Here is a 22,129-nt window from a genome sequence, read left to right as displayed (position 1 = left end):
GGATGGTCTTTTCCCACAGTGATAGAACGTATAGCGCTCATTGATGAAAAATGGTCTTTTCCCACAATGATAGAGCATAAATCGCTCGTTGATGGAGGATGGTCTTTTCCTACAATGATAGAGCGTAAAGCGCTCATCAATGAAGGATGGTCTTTTCTCACAATGATAGAGCATAAAGGGCTCGTTGATGGAGAATGGTCTTTTCCCACAATGATAGAGCATAAAGGGCTCGTTGATGAAGGATGGTCTTTTCCCACAGTGATAGAGCGTGAAGCGCTCATTGAGGAAATATGGTCTTTTCCCACAATGATAGAGCATAAATCGCTCGTTGATGGAGGATGGTCTTTTCCTACAATGATAGAGCGTAAAGGGCTCGTTGATGAAGGATGGTCTCTTCCTACAATGATAGAGCATGAAGCGTTCGTTGATGAAGGATGGTCTTTTCCCACAATCATAGATTGTAAAGCGCTCGCTGATGAAGGATGGTCTTTTTCCACAGCGATAGAGCGTAAATCGCTCGTTGATGAAGGATGGTCTTTTCCCACAATGATAGAGTGTAAAGCGCTCGTTGATGTAGGATGGTCTTTTCCTACAATGATAGAGCGTAAATTGCTCGTTGATGAAGGATGCTCTTTTCCCACAATGATAGAGCGTAAAGTGCTCGTTGATAAAAACATGCTGCAAATATCCACCCATAATGCTAGAGCGTAAAGCACTTGTTGATGTAGGATGGTCTTTTCCTACAATGATAGAGCGTAAAGTGCTCGTTGATAAAGGATGGTCTTTTCCCACAATGATAGAGCGTAAAGTGCTCATTGATGAAGGATGGTCTTTCCCACAATGATAGAGTGTACAGTGCTCTTTGATGGAGAATGGTCTTTTCCCACAATGATAGAGTGTAAAGTGCTCGTTGATGAAGGATGGTCTTTTCTCACAATCATAGAGCGTAAAGCACTCTTTGATGGAGAATGGTCTTTTCCCACAATGATAGAGTGTAAATCGTTCGTTGATGGAGGATGGTCTTTTCCCACAATGATAGAGCGTAAAGGGCTCGTTGATGAAGGATGGTACTTTCCTACAATGATAGAGCGTGAAGCGCTCATTGATGAAGGATGGTCTTTTCCCACAATCATAGAGCGTAAAGTGCTCTTTGATGGAGAATGGTCTTTTCCCACAATCACAGAGTGTAAAGCGCTTGTTGATGAAGGATGGTCTTTTCCCACAGTGATAGAGCGTAAATCGCTCGTTGATGAAGGATGGTCTTTTCCCACAATGATAGAGCGTAAAGCACTTGTTGATGTAGGATGGTCTTTTCCTACAATGATAGAGCGTAAAGTGTTCGTTGATAAAGGATGGTCTTTTCCCACAATGATAGAGCGTAAAGTGCTCATTGATGAAGGATGGTCTTTCCCACAATAATAGAGTGTACAGTGCTCTTTGATGGAGAATGGTCTTTTCCCACAATGATAGAGTGTAAAGTGCTCGTTGATGAAGGATGGTCTTTTCTCACAGTCATAGAGCGTAAAGTGCTCGTTGATGGAGGATGGTCTTTTCCCACAATGATAGAGCATAAAGTGTTCGTTGATGAAGGATGGTCTTTTCCCACAATGATAGAGGAAATTATGCAAATTAAGGTGTTTTGCATTATTTTAGGAGCAGAAACCCTGAACGCAAACGCTCCAAAAAACATAAGACCCGCCAACGATCATCTTATCCGGACCAGGGCGATGACACCTAACAGGTTGTCACATTCATTAAGTATGTGGTCAATACACTCTAAAGGAGTCGTTTTCACTTACCCTGTGAAGGGGCAGGATCCAGGAAACTGGCACATGCGTTTATGCCAGCATGATAGGAAATGCCTCGCCCAGCTCAGGGTGCATTTTGGGCCTGCATGCAGTCTGCAGTGGCAGAGAAATTAATTTGCACAGGTTGTCTCACAAGGATGTGGTTTGTGCAAAATTCTAAACCCTATTAAGGTAGCTATAGCAGAAAACATGCTGCAAATATCCACCCATAATGCTAGAGCGTACAGTGCTCGTTGATGAAGGATGGTCTTTTCCCACAGTGATAGAGCGTAAATCGCTCGTTGATGAAGGATGGCCTTTTCCCACAATGATAGAGCGTAAAGCACTCGTTGATGTAGGATGGTCTTTTCCTACAATGATAGAGCGTAACGTGCTCGTTGATAAAGGATGGTCTTTTCCCACAATGATAGAGCGTAAAGTGCTCATTGATGAAGGATGGTCTTTCCCACAATGATAGAGTGTAAAGTGCTCTTTGATGGAGAATGGTCTTTTCCCACAATGATAGAGTGTAAAGTGCTCGTTGATAAAGGATGGTCTTTTCTCACAATCATAGAGCGTAAAGTGCTCGTTGATGGAGGATAGTCTTTTCCCACAATGATAGAGCATAAAGTGTTCGTTGATGAAGGATGGTCTTTTCCCACAATGATAGAGGAAATTATGCAAATTAAGGTGTTTTGCATTATTTTAGGAGCAGAAACCCTGAACGCAAACGCTCCAAAAAACATAAGACCGGCCAACGATCATCTTATCCGGACCAGGGCGATGACACCTAACAGGTTGTCACATTCATTAAGTATGTGGTCAATACACTCTAAAGGAGTCGTTTCCACTTACCCTGTGAAGGGGCAGGATCCAGGAAACTGGCACATGCGTTTATGCCAGCATGATAGGAAATGCCTCGACCCAGCTCAGGGTGCATTTTGGGCCTGCATGCAGTCTGCAGTGGCAGAGAAATTAATTTGCACAGGTTGTCTCACAAGGATGTGGTTTGTGCAAAATTCTAAACCCTATTAAGGTAGCTATAGCAGAAAACATGCTGCAAATATCCACCCATAATGCTAGAGCGTACAGTGCTCGTTGATGAAGGATGGTCTTTTCCCACAGTGATAGAGCGTAAATCGCTCGTTGATGAAGGATGGCCTTTTCCCACAATGATAGAGCGTAAAGCACTCGTTGATGTAGGATGGTCTTTTCCTACAATGATAGAGCGTAACGTGCTCGTTGATAAAGGATGGTCTTTTCCCACAATGATAGAGCGTAGAGTGCTCATTGATGAAGGATGGTCTTTCCCACAATGATAGAGTGTAAAGTGCTCTTTGATGGAGAATGGTCTTTTCCCACAATGATAGAGTGTAAAGTGCTCATTGATAAAGGATGGTCTTTTCTCACAATCATAGAGCGTAAAGTGCTCGTTGATGGAGGATAGTCTTTTCCCACAGTGATAGAGCATAAAGTGTTCGTTGATGAAGGATGGTCTTTTCCCACAATGATAGAGCGTAAATCGTTTGTGGATGGAGGATGGTCTTTTCCCACAGTGATAGAGCATAAATTGCTCGTTGATGAAGGATCGTCTTTTCCCACAGTGATAGAGCGTAAAGGGCTCGTTGATGAAAAATGGTCTTTTCCCACAATGATAGAGCATAAATCGCTCGTTGATGGAGGATGGTCTTTTCCTACAATGATAGAGCATAAATCGCTTGTGGATGGAGGATGGTCTTTTCCCCCAGTGATAGAGCATAAATCGCTCGTTGATGAAGGATCGTCTTTTCCCACAGTGATAGAGCGTGAAGCGCTCATTGATGGACGATGGTCTTTTCCCACAGTGATAGAGCGTAAATCGCTTGTGGATGGAGGATGGTCTTTTCCCACAGTGATAAAGCGTAAAGGGCTCGTTGATGAAAAATGGTCTTTTCCCACAATGATAGAGCGTAAATCGCTCGTTGATGGAGGATGGTCTTTTCCTTCAATGATAGAGCATAAAGCGCTCATCGATGAAGGATGGTCTTTTCCCATAATGATAGAGCGTAAAGGGCTCGTTGATGGAGAATGGTCTTTTCCCACAATGATAGAGCATGAAGCACTCATTGATGAAGGATGGTCTTTTCCTACAATGATAGAGCATAAAGCGCTTGTTGATGGAGGATGGTCTTTTCCCACAATCATAGAGTGTAAAGCGCTCGTTGATGAAGGATAGTCTTTTGCTACAATGATAGAGCGTAAAGTGCTCGTTGATGGAGGATGGTCTTTTTCCACAGTGATATGCCCCGTACACACGATCGACATTGATCGGACATTCCGACAACAAAATCCATGGATTTTTTCTGACGGATGTTGGCTCAAACTTGTTTTGTATACACACGGTCGCACAAAGTTGTCGGAATTTCTGATCACCAAGAACACGGTCACGTACACCACGTAGGACGAGACTAGAAAAGGGCAGGTCCGAACCAAGCGCGGCACCCTTTGGGCTCCTTTTGCTAATCTTGTGTTAGTAAAAGTTTGGTCAGAGACGATTCGCGCTTTTTCAGACTTGTGGCTTTCAGATCATTTTCTGCTGTTCAGTTTGTGCTTGTGGGTTTGTATCTGGTCTTCAGTACGTGCAGCGAGTTACGCGTGACTCTGTCATTGTGTTCTTGTTCTTTCGTTACTGTTTTTCAGGTCGCTCTTCACAGGCCTTGCTGTTCTTCAGTGTGTTCTGTTACTTCGTTCTGAGCAGGCGACCGTTTTCTAGCCATGTTGTGTATACGTACTCCTCGTAGAGTTCGTGCTGTGCGGGGGCTTGGTGTTGGGGTCCTTATCTTGACACAAGCTCAGTCCATGAACAGGATGGGGAGGAGTTCATGGACCAAGAATTGGTTGCTCCAGTGTGACCAGTTCTGTCATATGCTTTTGCTCAGTGAGATCCGTGAGAATAATCCTGATGATTTCAGGAACTTTCTCCGGATGACGGACCCCGTATTTCACCATTTGTTGGCTTTGCTGACTCCTTATATTAGCAGGCAGGATACCTGCATGAGGCAAGCCATCACTCCTGAGCAGAGGCTCGTCGCTACCCTGCGGTACTTGGCGACGGGGAGAAACCTGCAGGACTTGAAGTTCTCGATAGGCATCTCCCCCCAGGATCTGGGGATCATTATCCCGGAGACCTGTTCTGCCATCATCCAGGTCCTGCAGAAGGAATATATTAAGGTAAGATTTATCCTTTAACATCACATTTTATTGTATATAATGTTTGTTAATGTATTGTTTTTCTTTCCTTATTCCCTAATTACCATGATTGTAATATGCTGTGAATGTCCCCTTTGTCCTCATGCATGCTGGTTTTTTTATTTGTTTTTTTGTCCTTCATGCATATTTGCCTTCACTTACCTCCCCAGCATGCTCTCCTGGCCCTATATTCACCTCATGTAGTCACTTAACAATGTATTTTGTCAGCTCCATAGTAGTGCTTTACCCCAAACACCCCCTAAAATGTGGTGAATTGGGATTTGTGCTTTAAATTCAGGCAGAGTGCCAGAGGCTTTTTTTTGGTGTCCCCAAATCATTTGGAACCCTCCCTCCCCCCAACTGCTAAGTCAGCTTATACCAATCATGTATCTGCTGACTTTGCAAAACCCATATATACTATACCTACCTCTTTTATGGTCATATTTATGGATGAATTCCCCAAAGCATGTAGGGCCTGTCCGAATACTATTAAATGTTAATGTTTAAAGTTTTTGTATCCTATTATTATCTTGATAGGTAATAGTAGAATGTCAAAATGTGCTAAAATGTGTACAGTGTGTATTTATCTCTTTGTATTATGACACTTCTTACCTGTCCATTGGGCTGCCAATAGTGTAAAGTAAGGAGGGGCTGGCCAAAGTAATACACATTATTTAGGCATTCATCTCTAAATGAAGTGGAGAGGGTTACCTGCCCAAAACATCCCCCCTCTAAAATGTTAGAAATGGCCCATGAGGGGGGGGGGGAATCTGATAGGTGGACCTTATACCTTGGTCTTTAAATACTCCCTAAAATAAATATTATCCTGATGTTGGCCAAGAATGTTTGTGTCTAATCTGCTTTCCATGTTTATGTGCTGTTTGACTCCATAGTTTCCTTCCAACCCACAGGAATGGCAGACTGTGGCCTCCCACTTTGCCCAGCGGTGGGACTTTCCTAACTGCTGAGGGGCAATTGATGGGAAACACGTCCACATCGCCCCACCACCCAACTCGGGGTCATACTATTACAACTATAAGGGGTTCAATAGTATTGTGATGTTGGTGGTGGTGTCGGCTACTTACGAGTTCCTGTATGTGGATGTGGGGAAGAATGGCCGGATGTCCGATGGTGGAGTCATCGCCCAGACGGAGTTCTACAGGCGTCTCCAGAATTGGCAGCTTGGACCTGCCACCTCCAGAAGACAATGTGGAAGGACTCCCATTCGTCTTCGTTGCGGATGAAGCATTTGCGCTGGGGGACCATCTTATGCGGTCATTCCCTATGAGGACCCTCACCCCGGACCAGAGGGTTTTTAATTACCGGCTGGCCAGAGCCAGAAGAGTGGTGGAGAACACGTTTGGAATCATGGCCAGCGGGTTCTGCCTATTTTTTACACCCATACATATGGCGGAGTATAAACTCAATCACATCATCCTGGCGTGCTGTGTTCTACACAACTTTTTAAGGCAAAATCCTGCCAACTATGCTGGCTCAGTTGGGCCTGAAGTCGGAATTCATAATGAACCAACCCTGACAGCGTTTGAAAGTGGCCGTCCTGGCTTGCCCCCCCTGAGTGCCCGCGAGGTCCGTCTTAGATACCTAGAATACTTTGCGGGTAGGGGGGCCATCAATATGCCAGACAATGTCTGAAACATTTTTAAAATAAAAAAATCATTTTAACTACTAAAATCTTTGGTGACATTTACTGCTTGTGTTTCTTTTAGCTGACCCTGACAGAAATGTGGGGAGTCCTGAAAATGGCGTGATTGTGTAACATTACAAAGCACTGTTGGGTGTTATTTACTAAAGGCAAAGACACTTTGCACTACAAGAGTACTTGAGACTGCACTGAAACTGCACTTATAGTGCAAAGTGGATTTGCCCTTATAGGAAATAACCCCCATTGTCACTGAAAACACCAATTTTAGCACAACAAAAGTTTTGGAGCATTGAAACAATAATCCACACATTCTTGATTATCAATCTTTTTAATACCAGCACAATCACATGTGCATTTATAACAAAATTTTAAAACAAACCAACATGTTTGTTGTATCACAGTTTGTTTGGCCACATTACTAAAAGTAGAAATGTCCATTTTAGGTCAAACAGGCATGTTTAAAACCAACAAGAAATACACAAATCTGGAACTTTCAAAGTTCAACTTTTGTAGAAATTGAACACAATATCAGACATGAGTATTTCTAAACTGTGTTTGATATTGCGTTCAGATGGGGTGAAGTCACCCCTGGAAAAGCCAAATTTTGAAGATGCACACAAATTGCCGAATGTCAACATGTGCTAGCTGCCATCACGGGGGATCAAGGGACGTGTTTTGGGGGTGCAACCCCTTCCTCTCAGCTACTTTATTATTGAGGATGAGGTTGCACCCAAAAAACGCATCCATTGATCTCCCGTGATGGCAGATAGCACATGTTGACACACTGTGTGCATCCTCAAAATTTGGCTTTTCTCGAATATGTCCAAAAATAAGAGAAATTTTGAGATTACAAAAAGCAAAAAAGAGGGAAGGGATTTGGAGGTGTTTCAAACTCGCCCTAAAACATCAATGATGTTCTTCATTTTTTTTGAACATCATTGATTTGGTTTTTCTGGATGTTTTTCAAGTCCCTATCACACCCCATGATCTCCCCGATCAGGATCTGTGCACTTTCACTGGTGAAATGATCTGGATCCACAACATCACGATCACCTAAAAATATAGAAACAAAAACATACCATGTATTATAAATATGCCGGCATCCATCTCTTACCCGAGCCTGTGGTCGCAGACACTCACCTGTTGTGGTGACTATTTCCACCACGTCTCCCTCCTCCTCCTGCTCTGCTTGTCTTTGGGGGATTTCACCTTCTTCCTGAGGTAGGGGGTCTCTTGTCTCCACGGGTGAGAGGTGTCCTCCGAGTCTTTTCTCCCCTATGTAAAAAAAAAATAGGAATACTTAGCACACAGATATTTCATGGCAGAAATAGGAATATGAAACATTGCTTGGAAGTGGGGTACAATTGCCTATTTTGGGCAGAGTTCCAAGATGAAGAAATATTTTCTACTTTTGTCAAGCTTGAATACTTACCTGTTTTGTACAAGCTTCACAGATGGAGACACCCCTATAGTATACACTGGAGCACCTGTGTGGGACCCCCTAATAAAAAGGGTGTTCTGGTGTCGGAACACTAGTGCTCCAGCGTCCAGATGTGTAAACAGCTGCTGAGTGTCCTCTCCTTACACAGAATCTAGTTTGCATTACATTCTACTTACAAACCCATCTAGACACCAAAATTATTTGAATAGAAGTAGGGCAGAAAAAATGTATTCAAATGCATATGGCCAAAACAATGGTGTTTTCTAGGCTGAACGAACAATGTTTCATACGAACGAACAATGTGCCCATGAACATGAATGTTGCCATTTTAAACTGTACAACAGTAAAGAAAAGGACATGGAGCAGCACGAACATAATAAAAAGAAAGAATAGGAACACAGGACAACTACCTACTTTTTTGCAGCACTCTCCTGATCCTTCTGTACTGCTCGTGCTCCCTTAATTTCAGGTCCGACCACCGCTTCTTGAGCTGATCCTTGGATTGTCGTACCCCGAAATTCCGGTGCAGACTCTTGACCACTTTCGCCATGATCTTGGCCTTTTGGACGTTGGGGTTGGGGTATGGTCCATACTTCCCATCATAGTCGGCCTTCTTCAGGATGTCCACCATCTCCAACATCTCCCCAAAGGACATATTTGAGTCCTTAAATCGTCTCTTTCTGGGTCCAGACGTTTCTGGCTCTGGGCTTTCCTCCTCCTCGTTGGTGTAATTATCTGACACCTGCTGTGTCTCCGCCATGTGCTCTCCCCCACTGCACCGAACGAGAAGGGGCGGGGAATAGACTAGAAAGAACGTCAGGGGCGGGCGGAGTTTCACGCATGCGCAGTGTATATAAAGCGTAACACGGGTGCGTCTTACATACGATCTGTGAGCGGAGGAAAGAGTATCAAAGGCGCCGATCGTGATAACGAAGTTAAGATTTCAAATTGGGCCTATACTGCTTATAGATTGAGGCCTATATTGGGACAAGATTAGGAGACTTTAGCCTGACATTAGGGTTTTTGTGTTGTGTCTTGCAGATAAAATGGATGGCTTCAATGACCACAACTTCCCCCCCCTGTTCATAGACAAATACAGGGAGCTGCCCTGTCTGCGGCAGGTGAAACATCCTCATTATAATCATAAACAAAGGAGGCAGGCAGCGCTGGAGAAACTGCTGGAGTTGGTGAAGCCGTTGGTCCCCACGGCAACCATCCCCTATTTAAAAGCCAAAATTGGTGGCCTGAGGAGCACTTATCTAAGGGAGCGCAAGAAGGTCACGGATTCCCAGAGATCCGGAGCTGCAGCAGATGACGTTTATGTCCCCAGGCTGTGGTACTATGAGAGACTGCGATTTCTGTCAGACCACACTGAAGTCAGGGAATCCCTCTCAACCCTTCCTTCCACTTTTCCTTCCACCCCATCTGAGGCTTCCGATGTCCAACCTGGGACTTCCAGCCAGGAAGAAGTGGAGGAGCCCAGCTGGAGCCAGGTATAGAATTCTTCTACAGATTTCTGGGCAAGCAATAAATTATGTTTACCAGATGTTATTATTGATCACTAATTTCTGATTTAAGAAAGTGTTTTACATATCAATAGACAGTAGTGGGAAAAAATAATTGGGACAAGAATGAAAAATGCTGGGCTCAGAATGATAGTCTGTTATATTTGAGAACATTCAATTGGCAACAGTCGTGAGATGAAAATTGTGTGTGATTGATGAAGAAGAAACTAAAACTATGTCCCTTTTTCATACACAGGAAGACCTCAGCCAGGAGGAGGAGGCTGTGGAATGTGCCACACAGGAGGAGGCTGTGGAATGTGGAAGCCAGGAGGAGGCGGGGCTAAGTGGCAGCCAGGAGAAGGCCGGGCCCAGTAGGAGCCTGACCGAATCGCAGGTTCCTCCCCTCCGCCTTCCAAACCAAAGACCCAGGAAGGGGAATAACGTGCAGGATTCAGCGCTCAAGCTCATTCAGGAGGCTTCTGCGTCCCTCAGAGCCGCCCCCACTCCTGAAGAGGCCTTTGCCTGCATGGCTGCCACCAAACTGCAGGGCATGCAGGAGGGCCAACGCCTCCTGTGTGAGGACCTTCTTTATAAAGTCTTAACTAAGGGGGTGAAGGGCGAAATCACACACAAAACCCACCTGGGTGAGTTGGACCATCCTCCTCCTCCTCCTGCCACAACTCCACCACCAGAGTCACAGCGTGGAAGGAAACGTGGAAGGAAGACCAGAGAGTGATGACCTGGGTTCAGTTTGATCTGACAAAAGATGCAGGCTCTTGTATGACCACAGCCTGGGGACATAGATGTCATCTGCTGCTGTTCAGGATTCCCCCCCCCCTCCCCCAAAGCACCCACCCCCCCATGTTGAGAGCATGCGGCCTGGTACGGTTAAGGAGGGGGGGGGGGGCGCTCGCTCGTCCCCACCCCCTTTCCTGACCGGCCGGGCTGCGTGCTCGGGTAAGGGTCTGGTATGGATTTGGGGGGGACCCCCACGCGGATGTTTCGGCGTAGGGGGTTCCCCTTACAATGCATACCAGACCTAAGGGCCTGGTATGCCCCTGGGGGGGGGGAACCCACGCTGGTTTTTTCATTTAAAATTCGGCATGGCGTTCCCCCTCATGATTCATACCAGACAGCTGTCAGCACTGCCTGTCGCTCATCGCGAAAGGAAAAAAAAGTTTTCCTTTCCCGATCAGCAAGCCAGCTCGGCGCTGGCTCCCACGACGGGGCTCGCAGGTGTCAAATCTCGCCGATAAATGCGGCGAGATTGACACAATATCGCGGTCACACACTGTATATATATATATATATATATACGATCTCCAAATTACCAGTATTACATACAATATATTACTTTGTACTTGTGCATTGTATTACATACAGCAGTTAAATTATTAGCAAAGAAAAAACAATATAATGCACGCTAATGGCTAAATAGTACCTGCAATAAAAATGCAGTTTCCAAATGACTACCCTCGGGTACATACAGAACAATGGGCGCCGCCCTGAAAGTGCCAGACCACCGGCCGCCCGGGGGGGGTAGTTCCGTGCCACTGGTCGGGGGTGGTTTGACGCCACCTCAAATTCTGTCACTAACAGTGCTTGTGTTTAAAAAATATTCATTTAGGCCTCGTTCGGATGGGTGGGAGCTCTTGCTGCCCTGCTGAGAGGTGATCTGTGGTGGATTGCTTTTCAGAGGGCGGTCAGCAGGAGGCTAGGGGGTGATATGTCATCTTTTCATTGCCTGTTTTAACCACAAAAAGGCCAAACCACCAAATGTGGCTGTAGGGTGGTTGTGACATGGTCCGAGTCACCTGAATGGGTCACGTTCGGTGGTGATACTGCTGCACATGTGACAGGGGGTTTTCATGTTTGCTGCCCCATATGTACAGCTCTGATCACCTGTATGTTTTACATTAGGTGGGAGGTCCAGGAAAGGGGCAGTAAAACCGGGGAGCTGCGTGCTGCCCTAATATTTACCTCCAGGGTTCCACATGCTGCTCGTACCATTCCACTGATTGGTTGGGGGGGTGAAGAATATAAAAAATACTTTTTTCAGCACAGACTTTGTTGCAGCAATCACAAGATTTGTTTGGCATCATTTCCATACTCTGGTATCAGTTTTCTCCTCAGAATGGCTCATAACCTGCAGGGTGTACTCATTAGTGGACACCCCCGCCCTCTCTGTGGAATGGTACGGCCCTCAGGTATATAAGCCCAGGTACTGGCTGATGGACAGTAGTCTGTTGAGAACTGTCCAAAGATGTGTGAGAAGGAGCAGCAAGTATTTGGGGGGATGGGTTTGTCCAGGGAACCTACTGCAGAAGATCAAGCCATCCTTGACAAGGTAAGTGGTTGGGGATCCAATCCTAAGGACTTGTTGGCACCAGGTGTGATGATCTGCATTGGATACCTGAGATAACAATTCATCTCTGTGTGTCCTGTGCTCTCCATACAAGTGTGTTGGATTAAAATGTATTACAATGTGTCAGTATGGAGTTGAAAAAATTCTTTTAAATTGTAAACTCTGCAATGCATTGTAACAATGTACACCAGTGTGCATCATAATGAGTGGCTGTTGGTGTGAATGGGTCCTATAAAGGTACTATAATGTATTTCTATTAGTTGGACATTTTGAATTAGTTCCATAGTTTACAATGGAAGAAGTAAATTATGTATGTATATGTAACCACAATGGGGATTTATCAAACCTGGAGGAGCTGTGCATGGCAACCAATTGGCTTCTATCTTCAGCTGGTTGAGTTGTGACAATGAATGTTACATGCTGATTGGTCGCCATGTGCAACTGCTTCACTTTTGATAAACTCCCTCTGTCTTTTGCATAATGTTTTACTTTATTTAAAGCAAAGTTCTGCCTGAGAAATATATAAAGTTAGCAGCTACAAATACTGCAGCTGCGGGGTGTGTGGGTTTTTTTTTTTTTTTTTTTTTTTTCTCTGGAAGTGGGAGTAAAAAACATGGATTAAATGGATATTTCTTCCCCCCCCCCCCCCCCCACATGAAGGGTGCCAAATGTGACACGGGGTAGGGGGGGGGGGGGGGCGGATCAGTGGAAGTTCCATTTCTGGGTGGAACTTCTATACCTGTTTGCTGTTCCATATTTCTGATACTGGTTTTTAAATGGACAAATATGTAGAGGGACCTCTCTATACTGAAATCACACTGACTTCCTGATTCACTGCATTACCATAGAGTAAGACAGACCCAGCTGCATGAACCAACCGCTCATCCACATGGCCAGAGTGTGTGTGTGTGTGAATTCCCCTCAAAGGAGGGTTGAGATCAGGGCTCTATGGAGGCCACTTGCATTCCTCCACACCAAACGCCTGTTTATGGATCTGGATTTGTACACCGGGACAGTCATGCTGGGGGGGGGGGGGGGGGGTTAAGTGCTCCAGACTCATCTGACAGGGGGGGGGAGGTTAATGTTTGCTGCCCCCAAAAGAATTGCCACTGTGCCCAACTTTCTGTGATTGGAAGGTGACACCTACTGCCAAAAGTATGTAAGCATAGGACACACCCCCTGCCACTCTCTCTTTAACCCCTTCACACCGAAGGGTAAAACCAGTATTAATGCCTGAACCCAATTTTGCAACTTTGACATGTTGGTAAAACCTTAACTATCATCACTAGTACTTTGTGTATCCAGGTGATTATGCTGCTTTTTTTTTTTTTTTTTTTTTTTTGCATTGCTGAATGGTAGTTGTTGGACTATGCTGCTACTGTGAGCTAGTTTGGCTTGCAGTTGCAGAGTGGCCCCATTAAAATCAATAGGCGAGTTGGACAGGCGGTTCTGCCTGTCATACTCTGCAGGCTCCAAGCTGTCCATTTAGCTCAGTGCCTCTGACGAAGTGAGGAGAGGTACTGTGAGCTTATCCTCTCAGTCTGCTGCAAACAGTGTGCTGGCTTGTATTTAAACTGGCCGTTCTGTATGCAGCTTCTGACAGGCTGAACAAGGAGCCCCGTATCTCCGGAACCATAGGTCGTAAGAGCCCCACGTGACCAGTGGTGGGGTAGGTCTTCAGCTACCTACTCCCCATTTGAGGTCTTTGTGACCCCTGGTCGCTGAGCCACAGCCCTCAAAGTCGATTGGCGGTTTTCTTTGGCAAATGGGTTAATCTTAAGTCAAGGGGCCTGGAGCTGCAGCTCCAATAGCCCCTATGTTAATTCAGCCCTGACAGTGATCTGTCATATTTCAATAAGCCCATTCCCCCCTACAGTTAGAACACGCTGAGGGAGCACACTTAACCCCTTCATTGCCCCTAGTGTTAACCCCTTCCCTGCCACTGTCATTTACACAGTAATCAGTGCATTTTTATAGCACTGATCAATAAAGTAATGTCGCTGGTCCCCAAAAAGCGTAACTTGAGGTCAGACTTGTCTGCAATGTTTCAGTCTCGCTAAAAATCAGATCGCCTCCATTACCAGTAAAAACAATATTAAAAATAGTCCCTAAATCTATCCTGTAGTTTGTAGCCATGATGACTTTTGTGCAAACCAATCAAAATACTTTTGAAAAAAAGTAGACTAATATTAGACTAGACAGACAATGAGAGCTAATTTGGAAAGGGTTAAGGTAGTCTCAGTCCCAAAATGGTATGTACAACACAAACATTTTGCCCACAGGACTTTTAAAGAGTCGTCTCAGACAGTAGATGTAAAAATATGAAATTTATTATCATACACTTAAAATGCTGCATAGAGTTCATATGAAAAATTAGATATGTGGGACCTGAAGGCGCCATGCAGATACCCCAATTGATCTAGAGCTGCTGTGTGATTGATCTCTATGCATTTCCTGAGGTAGTTCTCGCTTCCTCAGGGGTGCAAGTAGGGATCTGGTTATAAAAATGGATAACAAAATTGAAAAATGTTTGGGGATGGCCCCTTCCTGTTACAACATGGAGGTGGAGGAACTTTGACTGTCCTGACCTCAACCTGATCCAAGACATTTGGGATGAATTGGAGCGCAGACTGCGAGCCAGGCCTTTCTAATCCAACATCAGTGCCTGACCTCATAAATGCTCTATGGGAATGTTTGACAATTCTTCCAGAAGTTCAGTGATGGTGAACCTTGGCACCCCAGATGTTTTGGAACTACATTTCCCATGATGCTCATGCACTCTGCAGTGTTAGGTGAGCATCATGGGGGGAAATGTAGTTCCAAAGCATCTGGGGTGCCAAGGTTCACCATCACTGCTATAGACACACTCCTAAACCTTGTGGACAGCCTTTCCAGAAGAGTTGAAGCTGTTATAGCTGCAATGGGTGGGCCAACTCAATATTGAACCCTACGGACTAAGACTGGGATGCCATTAAAGTTCATGTGTGTAAAGGCAGGTGTCCCAATATTTCTGGCAATAGTGTACCTAGAATTTATGGAAGCATTTTTCAAGAGTTTTTTTTTTTTTTTTTTTTTTTTTTTTTTAAAACACAAGCGCTTAACTTCCTAAGTGTGAAGGCTGCCTTAACCACTTCAATACTGGGTACTTTTACCCCTGTTCTGCCCAGGTTGGCTTTCAGTGCTGTCACACTTTGACAATTCCTATCAGAGCAGAAGAGCCACCACCCAGCTGTCAGTTTTGCTATAGGATGGTGGGATGTGGTTAAATTAGACCAGTGGTTCTCAATCTTGGTCCATGTTTTCCTTTACTTTGCACAGCTGCTTTAAATCCAATGACTTGGTATTGAGAGCCATTTTATCTAAGGGAAGTTGCCAAAACATGGCCCATTGAGAACCACTGAAGTAGATCACCCTTCTCTGGGGAAAAAAAAAAAACTGGCATCATACAGCTTTGCATGCTGACATTAAAGCCTCTTGCATTCATTAAACTTTTTTTTTTTTTTTTTTTTTTCTCCCTCCCTAGGTGAAAGAACAGTATGAGAAGCAGTCCGGGAAGAACCCTGGGGAATTTAAGGCAATCCTCGTCTGTACTCAAGTTGTTGCCGGAACAAATTACTTTTTCAAGGTAATGCTTTGGGTTTTATGTAACATTGTCAGTTTGGAGCACAACACTCCTAGGGGTTTGCTACCTGTCCGGGATTCACATGGACAGTTTGGGCTTGGAATCATGTGTCTGGGTTTCAGACCACCTGAAACCCGGACACATTATTCAGACCGGACTATGGTTTCCCAGCAGGGTTGCTGGCTGTAGTTGTGCAAGCCTAGAGTGTCTGTTACACTCTATTATACATTTATATACCGTATTTATCGGCATATAACACGCACTTTTTTTCCCCGGAAAATCGTGGGTGCGTGTTATAGGCCGACCCCCCCCCCCCCCAAGTGTGTGTGTGTGTGTGTGTGTGTGTGTGTGTGTGTGTCGCGGCAATTGCCGCGATCGCCGCCGACATACACAGCCGTGTGGAAATTCAAATACGGCGCCGAGACTGCAGGGACTCGGTGGGGCGGAGCTACACATAACCGAGAGTCCTCGGGTTTTCTCGGCTATGTGTATCAGCGCTCCGCCGAGTCCCTGCAGTCTCGGCGCCGTATTTACATTTACACAGGGCTGTGTATGACGGCAGGGATCGCGGCGATCCCGCAAGGCTGCACGGGGGGGGGGGGGGGGGGCAAGGCTGCACTGACATGGCTGCACATGGACACTGGGGCAAGGCTGCACATGGACACTGGGGCAAGGCTGCACTGACAAGGCTGCACATGGACACTGGGGCAAGGCTGCACTGACATGGCTGCACATGGACACTGGGGCAAGGCTGCACATGGACACTGGGGCAAGGCTGCACTGACAAGGCTGCACATGGACACTGGGGCAAGGCTGCACTGACATGGCTGCACATGGACACTGGGGCAAGGCTGCACTGACAAGGCTGCACATGGACACCGATAACGCTGCATTGATGGGCATTTTAATGTAAGTTTTTCTTCTTTAAACTTTACTCCTAAAAGTTTTTTTTCCTTAAAATTCCCTCCTTAACTTGGGTGCGTGTTATACGCCAGCGCGTGTTATACGCCAATAAATACAGTAGTTAACATATTGCAATGCTGTACAGAGGACCATGAGCCAGTCACATCAGTCTCTGTTCCTGATCCCTGGGGGATCAGGAGCAGAGGCACATTCTGGTTCCCTACCTGCAAAATGCATGAAACACAGCACAATCCCAAAAGGAAACTGTTTGCTGTAATGGCTTATAAAGTGTTAGCTGGAGTTTGACTTCAAATTTGTTAGATGTACTAGCAGACTTAACTACATTAACCCCCCCCCCCCCTTCTAGACTGGCAATGCTGCTGAAAATAAGCAAAAAACATGATCCAGATCTACTCCCACTCGTTTGGATCATGACAACCACCATATACTATATCGTCACCCCTGCTCCCACCAGCCTTGGTGCTCTCCTCAGACATCAGCCCACCACTGTCTGATCTTCCCTTCTGCCTCCAGGTTCAGTTCTATATGTTTGCAACCATATCCAAACTTGTTGCCCCATGCTTCCAACCCCCATCCCACACTGCTGTCTAACTTCTCACCCCCATCAGATGCCACTGCCCCTCACCCTTCTAATGTTTCTGGCCCTCACCCAAGCTACAATCATTGCTCCACACCCCTCCATTAAGTTTTGGTCCCTTCTCTTCCTCGTCCAACACTGGGTCCCCTACTTCTCCTCACTTGGCCCATCCAATGCTGTGGGGGTCCCCTGCTTTACACCCCCCTTGTGCTGCAGTCCCCCGCTCCTTTCACATCCCACACTGCTGTGCTCTACTCCCAACCTCACAATCCTATGCTTTTTGCCCTAGTCCTCAATCCAAACACTGCACATTCACGTCCTCCACCTGGTTTCTTTAATGCTAACCACACAGGTCATGGCATCCACCACCCCCTCCCTCCTGGACTTGCTATAGCTCTGACATCATCCACCATGATGTACAGATGACACCGCTACTCCAGTTACTTCAGTCTCTGCACCATAAGAGCTTACACTCTAATGTTTTCACCAGGCTCATACAATATACATTTACACAGCTGTCCTATTTGTAGTGGTGTACAGACTACATCCCAGCAGTTGTCAGTCCTTCACTAAAGGAGCTTACACTCTAATATCCTTGTATCAATCCATGCCACCACAGGAGCTTGCAATCTAAAGTAGCCCCAGATATCTCAGAACTCTTCTTCTGGTATAATTAAATACAAGATGCATGGAATTGTTCAAACTTTTTTTCTGTTTTCAGGTGGCCACTGGAAAGGACACTTATATCCACATTCGAGTCTTTGTACCTCTGCCTGGTTCAGATAAGGGACCGACTTTGGTGTCTTTCCAGGCGGATAAGACCAAGGATGATGATCTGGAATATTTCTAAGATGGAGATGATGGCCAATTACAGTGATCACATTCAGGAACACCCCCCCCCCCCCCCCCCATTCTCTTTTCAAAAATGCCTTAAAAGACCAGTGACAAGGGGTTGAACCTGAAAGTACATGATCTGATCTGGAAGAAATGCACTTGGCTGACAATGCACAACCTTTTTGTGGACTGATGTCCTGACTGTAACCTTGAACTCTAATGGGGTGTGTGTGTATATAGGACATTAATAACATTCATCTGCATTACAACGTACAATATGCACTGAACAGGATTTTACAAACGCTGAAATGCAATAAAAATATTTTGGTAAAGATGAGGTTTTTGTTGCCTAAATTAGCAAATGCACGAAAAAGCCACACTACACATCAACCCACCTCCTAAAAGTGCAGTTCTTAACCCTAAACTATGTACACTCCCAACAGAGGTAAAACTAGAACCTTCAGGGGCACCAGTGCAAGAAATCATGAAGTGGCCCCTTAGCCCTAACCAGGGCCCTTCCAACTGATCTTTGGGCCCTTTACTCCCATCGCAGGACCCTTGCCCTGCAGTGGGCCACCTTCCTACTGCCTTGGAGTTGTCCACCCCCCCCCCCCCCTTCTTGGTGGTGGAATGCCAGAGCCCAGGACTCTGGTAGTTCTGCCACGTGTGTGTGTGTGTGTGTGTGTGTGTAACCTGTTGGTGGGGCTTTGAAATTGGATCTAAACAAGGACTCAGGACAGATTCATCAGTCCCTTTCTCTACTGCACAGAGCATCCTGTTCATAAATTAAGACATAGTAAACTGTTTACTATGCTCCACCTATAAATTATGTCGGTGACTGGTAATCACTTTATTTGTTAAGACAAGGGGCCAGTAAATGACATTTACTGGCTCCTTCCCTGCTCTCCATCCTTGGGCGGGGCCCAGGTGAAGCACACAGGAGACCAGGACAGTGATAGGGAGATGTGGGAGTGGCATGTGGAGGAACTGATGCCCTCCATTTCCCACCTGTAGATGCTGAATGCCTGTTGGAGGGGGAGGAGAAGTGGGCATTCAGCAGCTACATGGAGGAATTTGCTCCCCTACATGCTGTATGGGACTTGGTTGCAATGGCAACCCCTGTATGTATGCCCCTAGTTCCCAACTTGCTCTATCCTTGTTCCTGTTTTACCCCCTACAGAATTTTTTTTTCTCTCCCCTCTAGGCCTAACTACCACCTGGTCCACACCCAGGCATGTTTGGCCAAGACAGGTAAACAATAAATACTGCGCTTACACTGATTAGAGAAAAGCTGCGACTAGAAAGTAGTAAGCTGAAAATAGTGTAAGTCAAAAAAAGTCGCGCTGAAAACTAAAGTGACGAAAGGCAAATGCCTGAAAAGTGATGTGAATGTGGAGATTGAATGTGGGTCATTGAGTGAAAGTGTCAAACACTTATGAAAGAAATTAAAAATGCTATTAAGTGAATAAAATATAAATGAGAATAATTGTGTATATGACAAAAAAAACAGATATTGCATATCACAATCAGTAGACAATATGTACCTCTAGTGTCAATATGTACATTAATACAGCTTAACTGTAACCACAGAGCTAAACCATAATAGTGTAACAACATAAGAAACTGAAAAACTAAAGAAAGTCCGTGATTCAAAAAAGCAGTATTAAATAAAGTCCATCCTTATTACATTGACATGCATAAATTAAAACTGATCTCCAGGTGCTCTGTGAGGTAATGTAACAGGATCTCGCTGTGATAGGATATAAGGTGCGTAGATAAACCTCCACCTCCAAGAAAAATTGCTGCCTCTTACCAGATGGAAATGGTCTCTAAATTACAGGAGACCCAGGAGGCAGATGGCTGTACCCCAGCCAGGGATCCTTAAGCAGGCACTCAGCGTACGGGACCTAGGACTCACTCCACACAGCCTCAGCATTTATGGAAATATTGCCATGTAAAAGATAAATTGCTCCACATAGTGTAAAATCCAGCGATTTATTGTATAAAAAATATAAAGGTTGCACTTACAAAAGCATTGTAAATTGCAGGCATGTAAAATAGAAAGCCGGCCGGCTCCAAGAAAACTCGTGTCCTACGAGTCTGTGTATCGCGGTGTCGTCGGGACGTAGCTCCTCCCTACGCCGTTTCGTCACAACAGGACGTGGTCCCGTGGTCCCGTGACCACGTCCTGTTGTGACGAAACGGCGTAGGGAGGAGGAGCTACGTCCCGACGACACCGCGATACACAGACTCGTAGGACACGAGTTTTCTTGGAGCCGGCCGGCTTTCTATTTTACATGCCTGCAATTTACGATGCTTTTGTAAGTGCAACCTTTATATTTTTTATACAATAAATCGCTGGATTTTACACTATGTGGAGCAATTTATCTTTTACATGGCAATATTTCCATAAATGCTGAGGCTGTGTGGAGTGAGTCCTAGGTCCCGTACGCTGAGTGCCTGCTTAAGGATCCCTGGCTGGGGTACAGCCATCTGCCTCCTGGGTCTCCTGTAATTTAGAGACCATTTCCATCTGGTAAGAGGCAGCAATTTTTCTTGGAGGTGGAGGTTTATCTACGCACCTTATATCCTATCACAGCGAGATCCTGTTACATTACCTCACAGAGCACCTGGAGATCAGTTTTAATTTATGCATGTCAATGTAATAAGGATGGACTTTATTTAATACTGCTTTTTTGAATCACGGACTTTCTTTAGTTTTTCAGTTTCTTATGTTGTTACACTATTATGGTTTAGCTCTGTGGTTACAGTTAAGCTGTATTAATGTACATATTGACACTAGAGGTACATATTGTCTACTGATTGTGATATGCAATATCTGTTTTTTTTTGTCATATACACAATTATTCTCATTTATATTTTATTCACTTAATAGCATTTTTAATTTCTTTCATAAGTGTTTGACACTTTCACTCAATGACCCACATTCAATCTCCACATTCACATCACTTTTCAGGCATTTGCCTTTCGTCACTTTAGTTTTCAGCGCGACTTTTTTTGACTTACATGTTTGGCCAAGACGCATGCACAGTGGGGAGGGGGGAGAGGTCTACAAGGTCCTAGATACCAGAACCCAACAGTGTTTGACCATGCCAGGTCCTGTGGCTTGTGGCACAAGTGCAGCATATGATAGCTTGGTCCTCATTCACATGGTCAAGCCTACATGCAGGCCCTTCCTTCAAGCCCTGGAGGTGCAGCAGCTGCGTGGACAGTCTTTGTCAACTTGACAGGTGAGGGGCCTCTAAATGCTGATGGTATGCATTTGTGGCCATGCAACCACACCCACCGTTTTTTATATAATGGGAATGAGCAGCTATATGCATGCAGCTGCTATGTCTCTATGGACTTGAATGTGCTGTCTGCAGCACCTGACAGCTGAGGCAACATACATCCAATTCGTGGACTTGGATCTCAGCGCTTACAATGCCTTGAAAGTATTCATACACCTTGCATTTTCCACATTTGGTCATATTACAACCAAAAAAAATTTTATTTTTTTTGTGATGGACCAACACAAAGTGGCACATAATCATGGTGTGGAAGGAAAATGATACATGGTTTTTAAAATGTTTTGCAAATATGCGAAAAGTGTGGGGCATTTGTACAGAGCCCCCTGAGGCGATTTATATAATTTTTTTTTTTTATATATAGAACCTGATTTTTTTTTTTTATATATAGAACCTGATTTTTTTTTTTTTTTTTTCTTTCTGTGTGGGTCCCCCCCCCTCAATTCTTTGCAAAATAGCTCAAGCTGTCACATTGGATGGAGAGCTTCTGGGAACAGAAATTTTCAAGTCATGTCACATAACCTCAATTGGATTTAGGTCTGGGCCATTCTGACATGCATATGCTTTGATCTAAAACATTCCATTGTAGCTCTGGCTGTGTTTTTCGGGTTGTCCTGCTGAAAGGTGAATCTCTGCTCCAGTCTCAAGCATTTTGCCGACTAACAGGTTTACTTCTAAGATTGCCCTGTATTTGGTTCTGACAGCTTCCTTGTCCCTACTGAAGAAAAGCATCCCCACAACATGATGCTGCCACCATGTTTCATGGTGGGGATGTGGTGTTCGTTTTCCACCACACATAGCATTTTGCTTTTAGGCCAAAAAAGTTCAATTTTGGTCTCATCTGAACAGAGCACCTTCTTCCACATGGCTTCTTG

General features: G+C 45.0%; 1 protein-coding gene across 1 annotated transcript; it reads left to right on the top strand.

Annotated features, from left to right (window-relative positions):
* The first annotated feature begins 11,887 nt into the window (after nucleotides 1–11,887).
* On the top strand, nucleotides 11,888–17,962 carry LOC141127757 (cystatin-A-like). Its single transcript, XM_073614516.1, has 3 exons — nucleotides 11,888–11,971; nucleotides 15,513–15,614; nucleotides 17,834–17,962. Exons 1-3 carry the CDS (start codon nucleotides 11,888–11,890, stop codon nucleotides 17,960–17,962), a joined length of 315 nt encoding a protein of 104 aa, XP_073470617.1.
* Nucleotides 17,963–22,129: the final 4,167 nt, after the last annotated feature.

The sequence above is a fragment of the Aquarana catesbeiana genome, linkage group LG02 (assembly GCF_042186555.1).
Source record: "Aquarana catesbeiana isolate 2022-GZ linkage group LG02, ASM4218655v1, whole genome shotgun sequence".
Classification (NCBI taxonomy): Eukaryota; Metazoa; Chordata; class Amphibia; order Anura; family Ranidae; genus Aquarana; species Aquarana catesbeiana.
The sequence above is the reverse complement of the archived record's forward strand: the minus strand, read 5'-3'. Positions and strand labels throughout refer to the sequence as shown.

What these genes read in the sequence shown, in the direction of transcription:
- LOC141127757 (XM_073614516.1), top strand. Translation starts at nt 11,888, where the DNA reads ATGTGTGAGAAGGAGCAGCAAGTATTTGGGGGGATGGGTTTGTCCAGG. An exon ending in ATCAAGCCATCCTTGACAAG is followed by an intron (nt 11,972 to 15,512) that starts GTAAGTGGTTGG and finishes CTCCCTCCCTAG; the next exon opens with GTGAAAGAACAGTATGAGAA. An exon ending in GAACAAATTACTTTTTCAAG is followed by an intron (nt 15,615 to 17,833) that starts GTAATGCTTTGG and finishes TTCTGTTTTCAG; the next exon opens with GTGGCCACTGGAAAGGACAC.